Below are 16546 nucleotides of genomic sequence, written 5' to 3' on the forward strand. Positions count from 1 at the left end.
TTGGTTTGAGTGATTGTGGTTTGAGAGATGTTAGTTTGAGTGATTGTGGTTCAGTGATTGTGGTTTGAGTGATGTTAGTTTAAGTGATGTTAGTTTGAGTGATTGTGGTTTGAGTGATTGTGGTTTGAGTAATTGTGGTTTGAGTGATAGTGGTTCGAGTAATTGTGGTTTGAGTGATAGTGGTTCGAGTGACATTAGTTTGAGTGATTGTGGTTTGAATGATTGTGGTTCAGTGATTATGCAGAGTATGACAAATATTTTGAAAAGCCCTGTGCTAGTGGGTTTGTGAAAACCACTAGCCCACCAAGATAAAACACTAGCCCAAATTCCGGATCAATTATAATTGGATTTTTATATAATTTTGTAACATTACACATTTACGAGTATAACAGTAAAATAAAACAAACACTTAAATCATGTTGTAACTTTCAGTTTTTTGTCGTGTCGTACGTTTGGTCTTTTGTCAAGTGTGATCCATCATCATTGTCCGGTTTCCGCTGGGGAAAAATAATTGAGCAAACTCTTGGTTGGTATCTAAAGACACTATCAAAATAATTAAATTTAAATGAGGGTACGACAGTGTGACACACGGTAATAGATGGTTCAGTGTATTTGGTAGTTGGTTATATATTTAGGGCCTTCTATTTATGTCTCCAGGAACGGTGATGCCAATTGCTCAAATACCGGGCATTCACCAGTGTCAGACCGATATCAAAAGAATATAACGGCGACATCTAATCCGTTGTTAATTGATGAAGAAAAAAGGTATTATCTTGTATCGGCAGCTGTGATGTATTATCCAAGCCGAGTCATTGCATATGCGGTTACAGTAAATTGTTTTCCTGATTGCCGATAACCACATGTCAGCGAAGTGTTAAATTAGAAAACAATAGGTAAATAAAACAAACACTGAAATTCAAAGCATGGCTGGCGTTTACTTGATTGAGATTAACCTGTCGTCGCGATTGGTGATTTCCAAGTTCTTAGTCTAAAACATATGTGCGAGATTAACTACCACGTGACGTGTCTAACCAATCAAAAGACGCATGTCATTAGACTTATTTCCTGTGCCAGAAACTTGAAAGGGAAAGGTAAACAATGCATGCTGTAACTGTGACGATGTAGAGATAGTATGTTACTGCAGTTTGAAGACCTAGCTCAAGTGGATTATTATTATATACTGATTGCGTTGTTGATATTATTTGATGACAAACGTCACAATCAAATTTATTAAACGAAATTTCAGCCGAGAGAAAAAGAAAAAAGAAAGAAAGAAAAAACCCCCAAAAACCCCCATGACCGAGCGATAATGAGAGGAGGGGGAAAACCACTAGCCCTGCAGGCTAGTGGTTTTGCGTTTCTCACTAGCCCGAACTTAAAAACCACTAGCCACGGGCGTTGGGCTAACGGATTTGTCGAACTCTCGATTATGGTTTAAGTGACTGTGGTTTGAGTGATTGTGGTTTGAGTGATTTTAGTTCAGTGATTGTGGTTTGAATGATTGTGGTTCAGTGATTATGGTTTGAGTGACTGTGGTTTGAGTGATTTTAGTTCAGTGATTGTGGTTTGAATGATTGTGGTTCAGTGATTGTGGTTTGAGTAACTGTGGTTCAGTGATTGTAGTTTGATTGATTTTAGTTCAGTGATTGTAGTTTGGGTAATTGTGGTTTGAGTGATTGTGGTTTGAGTGATGTTAGTTTGATTGTGGTTGGAGTGATTTTTAGTTCAGTGATTGTTGTTTGAGTGACTGTGGTTCTGTGATTGTGGTTTGAGTGATTGTTGTTTGGGTGATTGTGGTTTGAGTGATTGTGGTTTGAGCGATTATGGTTTGAGTGATTGTGCTTTGAGTGATTGTGTTTCTAGTAATGTTAGTTTGAGTGATTGTGATTTGAGTGACTTTAGTTCAGTAACTGTGGTTTGAGTGATTGTTGTTCAGTGATTGTGGTTTGAGTGATTGTGGTTTGGGCGATTGCGGTTTGAGTGATTGTGGTTCAGTGATTGTGGTTTGAGTGATTGTGGTTTGAATGATATTAGTTTGAGTGATTGTGGTTTGAGTGATGTTAGTTTGAGTGATTGTGGTTTGAGCAATTGTGGTTTGAGTGATTATGGTTTGAGTGATTGTGGCTTGAATGAATGTGGTGTGAGTGATGTTAGTTTGAGTGACTGGTGTGATGTTAGTTTTGAGTGACTGTGGTGTGAGTGATGTTAGTTTGAGTGATGGTGGTGTGAGTGACTTTAGTTTGAGGGACTATGGTGTGAATAATGTTGTAGTTTGACTGACTGTGGTGTGAGTGATGTTGTAGTTTGAAAGACTGGTGTGAGTGATGTTGTAGTTTGACTGACTGTGGTTTGAGTGATGTTGTAGTTTGACTGACTGTGGTGCGAGTGATGATGTAGTTTGACTGACTGGTGTGAGTGATGTTGTAGTTTGACTGACTGGTGTGAGTGATGTTGTAGTTTGACTGACTGTGGAGTGAGTGATGATGTAGTTTGACTGACTGGTGTGAATGATGTTGTAGTTTGACTGACTGTGGTGTGAGTGATGTTGTAGTTTGACTGACTGGTGTGAATGATGTTGTAGTTTGACTGACTGTGGTGTGAGTGATGTTGTAGTTTGAATGACTGGTGTGAGTGATGTTGTAGTTTGACTGACTGTGGTGTGAGTGATGTTGTAGTTTGACTGACTGTGGAATGAGTGATGATGTAGTTTGACTGACTGTAGTGTGAATGATGTTGTAGTTTAACTGACTGTGGTGTGAGTGATGTTGTAGTTTAACTGACTGTGGTGTGAGTGATGTTGTAGTTTGAATGACTGGTGTGAGTGATGTTGTAGTTTGACTGACTGTGGTGTGAGTGATGTTGTAGTTTGACTGACTGTGGAGTGAGTGATGATGTAGTTTGACTGACTAGTGTGAATGATGTTGTAGTTTGACTGACTGTGGTGTGAGTGATGTTGTAGTTTGACTGACTGTGGTGTGAGTGATGTTGTAGTTTGACTGACTGGTGTGAGTTGTTCTCACTATCTAGTAGACACTACCTACCGTCTTCTTCCTCATCATCACAGTTACTCTCACAAGATCTTACGGACGTTGGCTTGTTTGAACTGTGACACTTGTCGCTGGGTTTGTGTGAAAACGATCGACACTGAACATTTCGTCTCTGTAGGCCTCGACCACAGTCCACTGAACACTACAAATAACACATCAAAATCATACCTCTCATTCTTTACCAAACAAATAACACATCAAAATCAAACCTCTCATTCTTTACCAAACAAATAACACATCAAAATCATACCTCTCATTCTTTACCAAACAAATAACACATCAAAGTCAAACCTCTCATTCTTTACCAAACAAATAACACATCAAAATCATACCTCTCATTCTTTACCAAACAAATAACACATCAAAATCAAACCTCTCATTTTATACCAAACAAATAACACATTAAAAATCATACCACTCATTCTATACCAAACAATTGATAAATACAAGTCAGAAAAGCTATCTAAGAATTAGTTCATAATTATTAACACTTCCATAAGAAAAATACAACTTCGACAACATGTACCAGTAACTGTGGGGGTGATATCAATATACAGAAAGAAGATGAATTTATTTAAAACCCACAGTGCTCCTCACTTGCAACCATATATTTGGTAATACCATGAAAATCTTCAAAACGTTTTCACTGATAAAACCGTCCACCTTCTCCTTTTTTCTTCTTGTTTCTCTGTTCTAATCTATATATAAATATTATATTTTGACAGGTTTAAAATACAAAAGTTTAACTTTTTTTCCACACTAAATTGTATTTTTCTCAAAATGTCCATGTTTCATACATTTTACTTTCAAATGGTAGTGATCATTCCCCTGTTGTAGTCCATATTGGTCATAGACTTCATGATAAAAAGAGACATGCATTTCAGAGAACTGTTTGGGACCATTCTTCTGCTGTTATTGCTGCCTAAAAATATTAATTTCACGTAAAGTTGTTACAATTCGTCTAACGGATAAACCTTTTATGAATGGAACAATTTTTAGACTAATCAGACAAAGGAAAAAATTGCACCATAAAGCTAAAACTATTAATACACTGATTGACTGGACAAATTTCAGGAAAACAAGAAACTTAGTAATTACGGAAGTACGTAAATCAGAATACTTTGATAAAATTGACAATAGTTCTGATACTAGATCAAAACAATGGTGGAAATGTGTTACTAATTATATAAAAAGATTGCGGTTCTGCTATTTCAACAATAACTCCTTGGCTTATCGAAGGCACTCTTATTGAAGATCCCAAGGATGTAGCCAATGTTTTAATGATTTTTTAATAAAATAATCTACTTTAGATTGCCCACCAGGAGAGCTTCCAACAGTGGTCAGTTCACTTAATGATTCACTTCACGAAATCGTGTTGCTACAAACAGAGGTGGAGGACATTCCAGGTGACTCGACTGTTAATCAGCTACTTGATTTATATAAGTTTATTTGTCAATCTATGGATGAGGGGAAAAGAAGTTAGAGCAGTGTTTTGTGATATAAGTAAAGCATTTGAACGAGTTTAGCACAAGGGTCTAATCCACAAATTAGAAACTGTTGGGATAAAGGGTAAATTGTTAACATGGTTTGAAAGTTATTTATCTGATTGTAAAACCAGTCTTCTTACACCAAAACTGTCCCAGCTGGTGTCCCCCAAGATTCTGTTCTTGGTCCTATCCTATTCTTGATGTACATAAATGATATTGTTTGTGGAATTACTTCCAATATATGCTTTTTTGCTGATGATACATATAACTGTTGACAATCCTGCCGCATGTTGTAACATTTTTAACTCTGATCTTGAGCATATTAATGCGTGGGCTAAAAAGTGGCTTGTTAAGTTCAGCCCTGCAAAAACTGAAACCTTGACATTTAGTCGTAAAACTAAAATCACAAATAATTCTAACTTATTTTTGGACAATGTGCAAGTATCAGAAGTTGAAGTTCACAAACATTTAGGCCGTACATTCCAAAAATGTGGAGAATGTGATTTACATATAAAAAGTATTGTTGTGAAAACAAGTAAAATGTGGAGAATGGGATTTACATATAAAAAGTATTGTTGTGAAAACAAGTAAAATGATAAACTCTTTCCGTTCTTTTAAACAGGCTATGTAGAAAGTCACAGAAAAAATATACAGATCATTTATTGTCCCGATTTTTTATTATGCTGATATTAATTGGGATAACTGTATCCTTCAGCTGGCTCAATCTCTTGAAAATATTCAACTAGATGCTCTTCATACCATTTGCGGCGCTGTTTGGGAACATCTCATCAGTTATTATACACTGAAACTGGCTTCATACCTTTATCAGAAAAGAGAAATCGTCATAAACTATACATGAACAAATTTTCAAATAACTTGTTACCCTCTTTTCTGATATTACAATTACCCCATTTTACTGCTGAGATAAATCCATACCATACACGTAGGGCAGATTATCTGTATACATATTTTTGCCGAACAAAACCTTTTTCAAATTGTTTCTTTTCTTCCAGTGTTAAGCTATGGAATAATACATCATCCGACATCAGGAATTGTTCATCATTTTACAGTCTAAAAGTTAAAATTAAAAAGCAGACCCCACTATACCATCTTATTTTCATGAAGGTGACACAAGGCAACAGATATTACATAGTCGACTCCAATTGGGTATCAGCAATCTAAATGGTAATAAGTTTGCATGACATGTAAACGACAACCCGTCTTGTGCTTGTGGGCATCCTATTGAAGACGCTGAACACGTTTTGTGCTATTTACCACGTGGTTCGTAATACCCACTTGTCTAATTATTTTTATTTCAGTTGTAACATTTTATTATTTGGTGATCCGAACCTTAGTAACCAAGAAAATACCTGCATATTCAAATCTGTCCAGGACTTTATTATAAATAGTAAACGTTTTGAGATGACTTAACCATTCACCCATTCTCTCTCTCTCTTTCTTTTTGTTTCTCCCAAAACTGCATATTTAATGGTTAATAAATATTGTTTAAACCAAATGGTAATTACTCCAATAAATCTTATGAAAAAAACTACAGTACAAAGAGAACAGCCTTACATTATATTTGTCATTAAATTTATTCTTAAATTACTGTACCATTACCATAGGTGTTAGGAGGCAGGAGGCACTGCAGATTCCCCCAACTGTGAAGATAATGCATTATTAGCCCCTCAGTTGAAAATTAAATGAATATGTACATGTAGCTGTCATCTTTTGACACCTATATTACACATGCAATATTACCCATGTTCAGTTATGATGTTGTATTAATGCTTAAATTGAAAAAAATACTAACCTCCCCCCATTCTCCAGTTATCCAGCGTGGTGGTGGACACTTTTGGTTCATGCACGGTTTCCACGACATGGGCCGCTCGTCCTGGTCACACTTGCCATCTTCCAGATATGATTTACCATCGTTTGTCATGCAGAACGTTCGCCGCCGCTTCTTACCAGGCCCACACGATGGGTCACACTATGTAAACATAATAATCATTTCAAATATTTAAAGACAAATTTCTAAATATATTAGCACTGTTAAACATAAAAATATTCAATCATAATAATATACTTTGAAATTCATAATATAATATTTTTAAATATCTTACCCATCAGAGATAATTCTACCAAATGTTAGTAAATTTATTTATTATATAGCCTGTGATTTATTGACTAAAATATTTTAAGTGAAAAAAACCTTTTTATTATTATACAATAAAAACGGTATATTTTGAATATATTGCAGCACATCTGCTACTATATACCGGGTATACTATACAACTTTGTAACCAATAAGGATGTCATTCTCACACAAAGTCTAGAGCTTCAGGCATGAAATGCTGAAATCAGCTGACTATTTCATTTGCCTTCTACAATACTAGCAGGGTTGCAGTTGGCAAAAAAGAGAGTATTTTGCAGTCTGGGAGCAGTGCTTGAGACCAGTGTTACAGTCACCAGCAATTCTAGTTTCTCAGACTAACCTTTACTAACTGTCCATTTGCTGTAACCAGACCTGTCATTTAATAGTACCAATAGTCAGTACTTCTATTTTTATTCTTATACATGTAAATACATGTAGTACCTTACCAGTTTTACAATAAACAATTTAAAGCCTACACTAACCTCAGACCACTCATCAGTGAACCAGACAGATGGACACTTAGTTAACTGACAGGTCTTCTCGGACAGAGGCTTAACCATGGTGCACTCAGAATCGTCGAGAACTGCCTCTGTGTCCATCATGGCCTGGATACAGCTCACAGATCTGCTCTGTTTGCCTTCTCCACACGTCCTGCTGCACTCCGACCACAGACCAATGGACCACCTGAAGTTTGTACACCACACATAGGTCAAGTTCTAATTATAATACATGTAATATCTCACAAATATTAATAAGGTTAAATTATTCATAATATGTGATGCTTTGAGTATATATCAAAATACTTTTGTATTATGAATATGCACACTCCTTAAATTCATTTCCATTAGATACTAAACATATTAGTATTTATAAAAATGACATAATTCTGGTGTCTTTGATATCCCTGGGATATCATTTGTCTGGTCGTGTACAATAATGGTTTATTTATTGAATAAATGAGAGAAAAAGACTCCATCATTAGTGGTCATGTGGGATAGAAAAAGTGCACCCTTGGTGGTGAAAATTTCGACCACCTCAGGTGTATTTTTTATCCCACATGACCACATATGATGGAGTATTTTATTATTACCCCCATAAGGCCTCGTAAAAAAAAAGTAAATTGGTTAGTGTCCTCACCCAATTTACGAAATGCTCCCGACCCACGCTTTTTTATTAATTTTTTTAAACCCTTGAAAACATTCCATACAATGTCTAGCAATATTTGAAAATTGGTATTTGGCAATATTTTGATCTTACATTAAAAAATAATAAAATCCTTATTTTACAGGTGACAGCAGTCTGTCACAACAAGTAAACACAAAACTGTTGAACATTCTTGTCTCAGCTATTTGAAGGCTCAGGGTTAGGGTTTCAGTATTAAACTTACAGGTCTGAGATATTCACACCATTTTAATTTTATTTGCCTATATAGTGGTAAACTATTATCATTCTAGATTTGGTTTTTCTTATTTTTATATAGATTTTAAATGTTATATTTGGAAGCCTTCAAATAATGGTTTATGTTTACATACTGACAGTATGTCTCTGATGACATGTGAATAGTAATATAATTTCTGTCGGTGGATCGCAGAGAACAAGCTGTTGTAGTGCATGCCTGTCTTGGGTGCAGGTGCCAGCGTGCACATTCAGAACAATCTGTTGTAGCGCATGCCTGTCCTGGGCATAGGTGTCAGTCTCTGCTGGCTCCTCCATCCAGAACAGGAAAAGTACTGCATGTTGCTGGTCAGGTAGGGTCATAAAGTTTTACGTGCACATTCAGAATTGTTGTAGTGCACGCCTGTCATGGGCACAGGTGCCGGCCGTGATGGGCTCCTCTGTCCAGGAAAAAAAAGGGTTGGGTGGGGTTCAGAGGCGACCGCCCGCACTGGAAAGGCCAAGGGAACACCAGCAGCCGACCGGGGTCGGGGGCAATTTTGGCGCTATTGAATTTTTAATATCCCGTAGGATTAAGTCAAAAGGGAAATATGGCGGTTTTCATGAAGGAATTTTCGAGCATTTTTTAACAGTTCGCCGAAAGGTGAAAAAGAGGAAATACATGTTATTTTTTAACTTAGTATGCCGAGAGTAGCTCGTTATTGGAACCTAGTCTATTGATGGCTGTTGCATGTTGCTGATATGTGGGGTCCCCTTATAGACATGTTCCCAGTTACAGACCACAATTAATTACACTATATCTTAATTTTTGTAGCTCTTTCTCACAGGATATTGGTTTAAATAAACACACCCACTAAACCTGGCCAGAGTACATCCATTTTACACAAAAAGCACTACTTTTGCATGGGCCGGAATTACTACAAAAAAAATCTTCAATGTCAAAAAGTTACACATGTTTGCAAACTACATGTTCTTCCAGGCCCATATTTAGAGGTGGGTTCGAGGGGTTTGTCTGAATGCTCCCGCACCTTTTAAAAATTTTTTTTTTATAATATTGCACTAATACTTGATTGTAACTTTTGCAACTCTCCCATAAAACAATATGTGCTTGTCTTCATCATTTAGCATTCCCCATAACAATTAAATAAAAGCTGCAGTGTACATGATTCAGAATTTCTAATTAATCTGGCAAACGCAAAACAAAGGAACCTACATTGTACATGTAGCAAAATTGTTTAATTGTATTTTTTGCTATATTGATGACCTCGTAGACTTCGATAATATTACATGACAATGCCAGCAGTTCACCTGCCATTAATTTATCAACCAATTTATCAAGTTAGAAATAAAAGGTTAGAAAATAATCCTGTTTATATGTCTTGATCTTTATATAGAGATTCAAATCAACACTGGCTTCCACATATATCAAGCAATATTCTTCGGTCATTTTGGTATAGAAGTTGCTTTATCATGCCGGTTATTTCCAAATATTTCAAAATGTTTTACGGCCAACATGTAGATGTCATTTTGATGATATGACGCATCAGTGACAAACATACATGTCAACTCTTACGGATCACCCATAAGACTTACAGATTTGTTAGCCTTTGACAGTGCTATGGGCGTAGGACAAATACCTTACAGGTAACACGCATTTTCAGGTTTTTATTTTGTTTCATTATTATTATTTTTACATGACTCGTTATCATCTAAGTAAGCAATACTTCGTGATCCTTCGTGATTTTCGTTGTCCTTTCGTGAATCTGGAAACGGCCATTTTGTCATATTTATTTTGGATGAGAGGTGCTACCTTGCAGATATATGTGCACTAATCAAAGTCTCACGTGATGTTTTGCACACACCACGCCGTGCAGGAAAGCAACTGTAAATTCACACCACATGCGAATTTTGAGCAGGATGGAGCCTCCAACCAAGAAGCGCAAGCAATATGCCGGAACGTATCAGTCGTCTTGGAATGGTCTATTCCAAGGCGTTATAATGAACATCAAGCTAGGAAGCAACCACGCATGGTGCACCGTCTGTTGTCGTGACATCAAAGTGGCCGCCTCTGGGGTTTACGACATGTGCGAGCGACAGTTGTAATGTCCACAAGTGACCAGTGTTGAGGATCCAATAAAATTGTACTTGTTAATAGTCTCGATTTTAATTTTCATGTTGCCTTGAATTTAAAATCATCAGTTCCCCGTCCTTTTGCAGCTCGCTTATGGATTTCTTATGGATTTTTGTCCAGTCTTACAGGTGTTGATCAGTAAAGGTTGGCATCTATGGTAACAAAAATGAAATGGGATGCAATACCTTTTGCTGAAACCATTTGAAGACTACTACACCTCTAATTTTAACAGGGGATGTGTATGTTGGTGTTGATTCATGACGATACAATTTTTAGGAAAGTAATGTGATTAGTTTTTCATAAATATGTTCATTCTTAAAGGAACTGATCATATATATAGTTCTGAGGCATAGCTGTATGGGCTCTCATTTTTTGTAGTGGGCAGGCTGGTTACTGTCCGAATTAAACAAAAATGCCTGAATCTGGATAACAATATTTATTCATATTACGATTACTACCAAACAGCTATATAGGGTTGCAAACGAATCACTACACATTTGTATATGGATTACAACTAATTTTGCAGGTGGAATAATGGAAATAAATGGTAAAAAGGTCTCAGGTTAGCACATTTTGCCAGAATATCTCCATGATTTTTTCCATGAATTTAAGTTTTTGCTCCACCCACCCTCTGTCTCATATGACTATGCATGTACCTTTTCTGTTATAATAAGCAACTGCCAACATCCTTAACTCCTCTTGTGTGCTAGAATTTCATTATCTTAAATACAAAATAAATAAATAACCGTAATAACAAAAATAAAATCTCCACCTTAGTCGAAAATCATTGTTTTAAAATATCCATTTTTAAGTTCCAGATGCCAGGAAAACTTGTTTTAGGTTTTCAGAGATTTCTAATTTTCCGGGGAGCATGCTCATGGACCCCTAGGCAACTTCATATCCAAAAGGCCCCAGCAAATATCTAATCGAACCCTTCCACTTGAAATACTGGCTATGGGCCTTTCTTCCCTGTCAACATCAGTCTAATAGCTGCCACTTCAAAGCTAGCTGTCTGCCATGAAATAATCAGCAGACTACTTGATCAGACTTTGGTCAACCAAATGGGAAGATAAATGTGATCCTTCTGGCAGGTTTAACTGAGACAAGGTGCGAGTCAGACATGAATAGTAATCTGTGTGATCACCATCCCCATTCACCTACCAAGGTTAGGTTATACAGAAATACTTATAGAATCTGGAGGTACTCTCTTATTTGTACACTGAATGGTACTTCTTACATATATGTGGGTACTCCTATCTTTGTACCCCAAGTTGTTAATAAACACAGGTATACTTGCTAGCTAAGGACACACATGTACTTATATGTATATTAAGCATTTATTATGTTATCTATTATTTTGACAGCATATACATGTACCTATTATCTCGCGAAGCACTGCAAGTACTACCAGTGCTCATACAGTCCTGTGCACATGCACACTTGTTCTACCCCAGGGAACCTTGCCCTGTAAGTGGGGTGGTGCTGTAAGACAACTAGTGCTGATGCACTCATACAATGCTGTGCACAGATACTCGTACAATGCTGTGCACAGATACTCGTACAATGCTGTGCACAGATACTCGTACAATGCTGTGCACAGATACTCGTACAATGCTGTGCACAGATACTCGTACAATGCTGTGCACAGATACTCGTACAATGCCGTGCACAGATACTCGTACAATGCCGTGCACAGATACTCGTACAATGCCGTGCACAGATACTCGTACAATGCCGTGCACAGATACTCGTACAATGCCGTGCACATGCACAATGCTACCCCCTGTTGGGCCTTAGAGGTTCTACTTTTATCATACTTTGTGTTTTATGTATATATTATTGTTTACCATATTTCACATGACATAGATGTTTACCCTCTACTAGTCTATGTTGATTAATGTATTTTGCTACATCTTCCTTTGCCTGTGGATGTGAGAGTTAGGGATTTGTTATACATGAACATGTACATGTGATTCTCACTGGAGTTCGTACCATGGGCATCGGTCGCCCTTTTGACAAATTTATACTTAATAAATCTTATGACTGATTCAACTCATTATGTTGTATGTCAACATAAAGGAACTTTTTATTAAAAAGTCAAACTTTACTACGCATATGCATTTAATTTAGCTTCAAGATTGTGCAATATATTCCAATATATATCTCAATATTTGGTTAAATATACCAGTATATCATAATATCAACATTTATGGCAATATACTCAACTTAAACTAGCATTGAACATTTTAGTGTCAAATTACTATTACTAGTATTAGCATGGTTGATTGTCATGTTTTGTTTGGACTTAAAGGGCCGATTTCTCGTGCTCGGGTTAGGTAACACCAGGTTATAATATAAGCCGGGGTTAACCCTGGGCTACATAACATGCTGAAAACCTTAGCCTACACGCACAGGTCGGTGCTTTTTCTCATGCTTGGGACATGTTATAAAAACCATGGGTTTTCCATGGGTTACCTGTAGGTCTGCTTCGGTTGCAAGGTATATAAATGATCACATGCACAATACACTTGTTACGTTTGCAATAATGGCAGAAACAAGGGTGAAAAAAAGAGGAAACTTTATGTGAAGCTGACAAAACGCTTTTGTTAAAATTTATCCGTGCAAACGTTAAAACCATCGAAAGTAAAAAATCTGATAAGAAAACTAATATTGGTAAGCAAAATTTATGGCATGAAATAAAATAAAAATTAATAGTCTGTCATCGGTTAAAAGAGATTTAGGACAACCGAAGGAGTTATGGAAACGGCTAAAATGCAAGGCCAAAAATGATGTCTGCAAACTTAAGAAAAACTTGGTGTCGATTCCACAATGCCCTGCAGCATGATAGCGTCAACCCTTTTTTGTTATGTATGACTGGGTACTGTGTGTCGATGTGCTATTGGCAGAATGGATTTCTTCTTGCGAGGAGGGTATGCTAAACATATTGTTTACAAATTTAGTTAATTGTATATTAAAATAAAACTGACATCAAAAACATTTGTTTTGGATTTTCCAACCAATTAACAATACTACATGACAAACAAATCTGACCGGGATATGCAAATTAGGTGTATCCTGTTTTGATATAGTCTGTTGTATTGTAGTTTTTTGTGATAGAAATACATTGTCTGATATAATACATTTTTGGTAGAAGAAAACAACTTTTAATTTTATATTCCTCTATTTGCGTTAACACATATTTGGGATATATACCGCAACACGTCCAATCCACAACTTGCTGTGTTATTTTAAGCTGACGATCTTATTTTGTAAAAAGGTGTGTAGGCCTACATGTTTCATACCTTTTTCCCTCTTTTTTCAAATTAACATGTACATAATACCACAGGAAACAAAAGTTACAAATTACATAATTTGTTCAGCAGTAATTACCTGACTATATCTTAAATAGATTATGATTTGAAATTGTTTTGTGTAAACTTTTACTATGATAAATACTTTTTTCTATTGGCAGTAATGCTAATATAAATAAATATTATCCAGATTTGGGCATTTTAACTTAATTAGGGCAAAAATCTGCCTGCCTCCTACAAAAATGGGAGCCTGTATGCCTATGATGTCTTATTTGAAGCCTGTAAACAAAGATTTGAAAAGAAAAAACACAAACATTTTTGCAATAGCTATCACAGCTAAAAATGGATAAGAAACAATAAATATGATAATTAAATCAGTAAGTAGTTTTATATTTGTAGGTACATGTAGTACCAAACCAAATAACTTGCAACTGGGTCAAAGTTTGAGGTGCACCGATCGTTTGATAGAGAAGTTAACACCACAATTAAGTCCTGTGATTGGTGATAAATGTGAGAGTGTTGGCTGTAAAAAAAACATAGTTTCATCTAGGGAAAAAATGTATGTAATTTTATTTCATGTAGTATCACTGTGTCAAGTAGCCTTGTGCTGGAAACATGTACATGTATGTGTACCTGTAAAAAAAAAAAAACTCAAATTTTGTGCAGAACTAAGGTAGTCATAGACACCATCCGTTATCTCTGAAATGAGAAACTAGACCCCATTTTTTTCTGATTGACTTTAAGGGTGAGGGGTAGCATTTATATCCATAGTGTTCATGTCGATTGATACGCTGCAGGTAGAAGTTTTAGCCACATATGTTACTATTGTCATCTATGGGATTTCATTTGGTAATATACTATTTGATTCCATGAGTATTGCAGTAATGACAATGAATGGTGCTAATCAAGTGAGAGAAGACGAACTTACTGTGGGGGGCAAGGCTCCTGGTTGCAGTACTTCTTGAGGTCACTTGGTTTGGGTTGTAGGTGACAGTAAGAATCATCTAGCACCATGGTATCAGATTTACGTACACACTGTGACACGGAGCGACTCACACCTGTATAGTAATATGTTAGGTAAATTATGAACATTGTGGTATATGTTAGGTAAATTATGAATGTTATGACAGAGCGACTCACACCTGTATGTTAGGTAAATTATGAAAGTTGTGACACTAAGCAACTCACACCTGTATAGTAATATGTTAGGTAAATTATGAATATTGTGACAATAAGTGACTCACAACTGTATAGTTATACATGTATATATTAGGTATATTATGAACATTGTGACACAGCGCAACTCACATCTGTATAGTTAAATGTTAGGTAAATTATGAACATTGTGACACTATGCAACTCACACCTGTTTAGTTATATGTCAGTTAAATTATGAACATTATGACACAGAGTAACCCATGTGGGTGATTCTTCCATAACAGTGCACTTTTAAAAACGTTTTTTGCTAAAAATTAATTGATGGTATTATGAATAAACTGTATAATGTTTCAAACACTGACTTATTGTGTAATTAAAATATATTGTTAGCAGTGATGATAATTGTTTTTATATTGTTTCCCCAAGTTATCACCAACATACGTCAATTTGACATGGGTATAAGTTTGACAAAACATTATAATTCCAGCAAAATATGTATGTAGTGCTACACAGAATGATAAATATTAAGTTTCATAAATTGGTTTCATTCATTTATTATTTTAATTTTGCAGTTGGTCAATAGGTAAGGGCTCGTTGTGTTGTGTATGATGAAAATATACGTTTTGAACATCTAAACTGTGTTTTGTTTGCCAGGCTATTCACGTTATATAATGCAATGTGTGTTTGTTTTTTCAATATTATGTATTATATTAATTAATCAAGTTCTGGTATAATAAAATACAAAAATTCCCTTTCAATATGAATTTGAAACTCGTGACGGAGGAGAACATGATATTACGGAAAAGACAATGTTGTGATGGTAGTGACATTTGTATTCATTGAAATACTAAACAAACAACAACAAACAGTGGGTTAGTTGATCATAGCTGCACTTTAATCAATAAACTATTAAATTAATAATAAGTTAATCGAGCAGAACAATAAGCATTTAAATTCACAAAATAATTATATTTTCTATTTTTAACTAGTGACAGTTCTTGGCTTGGAAACTCCATTTTGTGTCAACTTGTGTTCATCTGAACATACCGTTTTTAAACAAATCTCTAAAAACTCCACGTATAAAGTTCCACCAGTGAATGGAACAATCAGCAACATATTCTTACAAAATGAAATTGCCAAACACAGCTCAGTTATTAGAACAATTTGAAAACAAGTTGACTTAGTTGTCACAGACTTTTCCTTCATGAATATTTGAAAACATGATTTACTACACATGTTCGGATCCATGTGTAAATGTTATTTAGTAACTGGTATTGGTTTAGGGATAATATCAATAACATTTCCTCATTCATACCAACCCATCCCCCAAAAAACAAAGAAAACAAAAACCCCAAAACAAAACAACAAAAAACAAAAACAGTCATAAAGGTTAGAAGATGTAGTTGACCCTAATACCTTCTTTTTGTTCTGTTGGGTTTTTTGTTTCATATTACACCCCACCCACTCTCTGCCCATACCATGCTTTTCACTATTTATATCAATGACTCATTTTGTAAATATTGCTCATGCTGTTTAAAAGGGTTTTTATCTCTTGACCCTCTCAGCAGTTGAAAGAGCCAATTAAGAAACTGATGCTTGTCTGCAAATAAATGGATATCATAATTAATAAATAAATGATGTATTTGCAAACATATGACAAAAAAAAGTAAATGACTAAGCTACAAAATCTTAATTTGAATAGTTCTGGTACTCTTACAGAGACAGATCCTGGAATCTTTGCCACAGTGACTTGCTGAGGTATTGAACAACATTTCATTAATTTTGCAGGGTGCTGGTCATCAATGTGATTTATGAAACAAATTTGGTTAATTTTTAGATATATTAGACCTCCTAGACTCTTC

The 16546-nt window shown here is 35.7% G+C and overlaps 1 protein-coding gene across 1 annotated transcript in view; it reads right to left on the reverse strand.

Annotated features, from left to right (window-relative positions):
- Positions 1–16546, reverse strand: part of LOC121374653 (A disintegrin and metalloproteinase with thrombospondin motifs 6-like) — a 162670-nt gene that overhangs the window by 4386 nt on the left and 141738 nt on the right. Inside the window, exons 22-25 of the mRNA XM_041501762.1 lie at positions 14455–14584; positions 7172–7373; positions 6348–6524; positions 3042–3189 (exon numbers count right to left, since the gene is read on the reverse strand). Coding sequence (XP_041357696.1) covers positions 3042–3189; positions 6348–6524; positions 7172–7373; positions 14455–14584 — 657 coding nt within the window. The remainder of the gene's footprint in view (positions 1–3041; positions 3190–6347; positions 6525–7171; positions 7374–14454; positions 14585–16546) is intronic.

The sequence above is a fragment of the Gigantopelta aegis genome, chromosome 6 (genome assembly GCF_016097555.1).
Source record: "Gigantopelta aegis isolate Gae_Host chromosome 6, Gae_host_genome, whole genome shotgun sequence".
Taxonomy (NCBI): domain Eukaryota; kingdom Metazoa; phylum Mollusca; class Gastropoda; order Neomphalida; family Peltospiridae; genus Gigantopelta; species Gigantopelta aegis.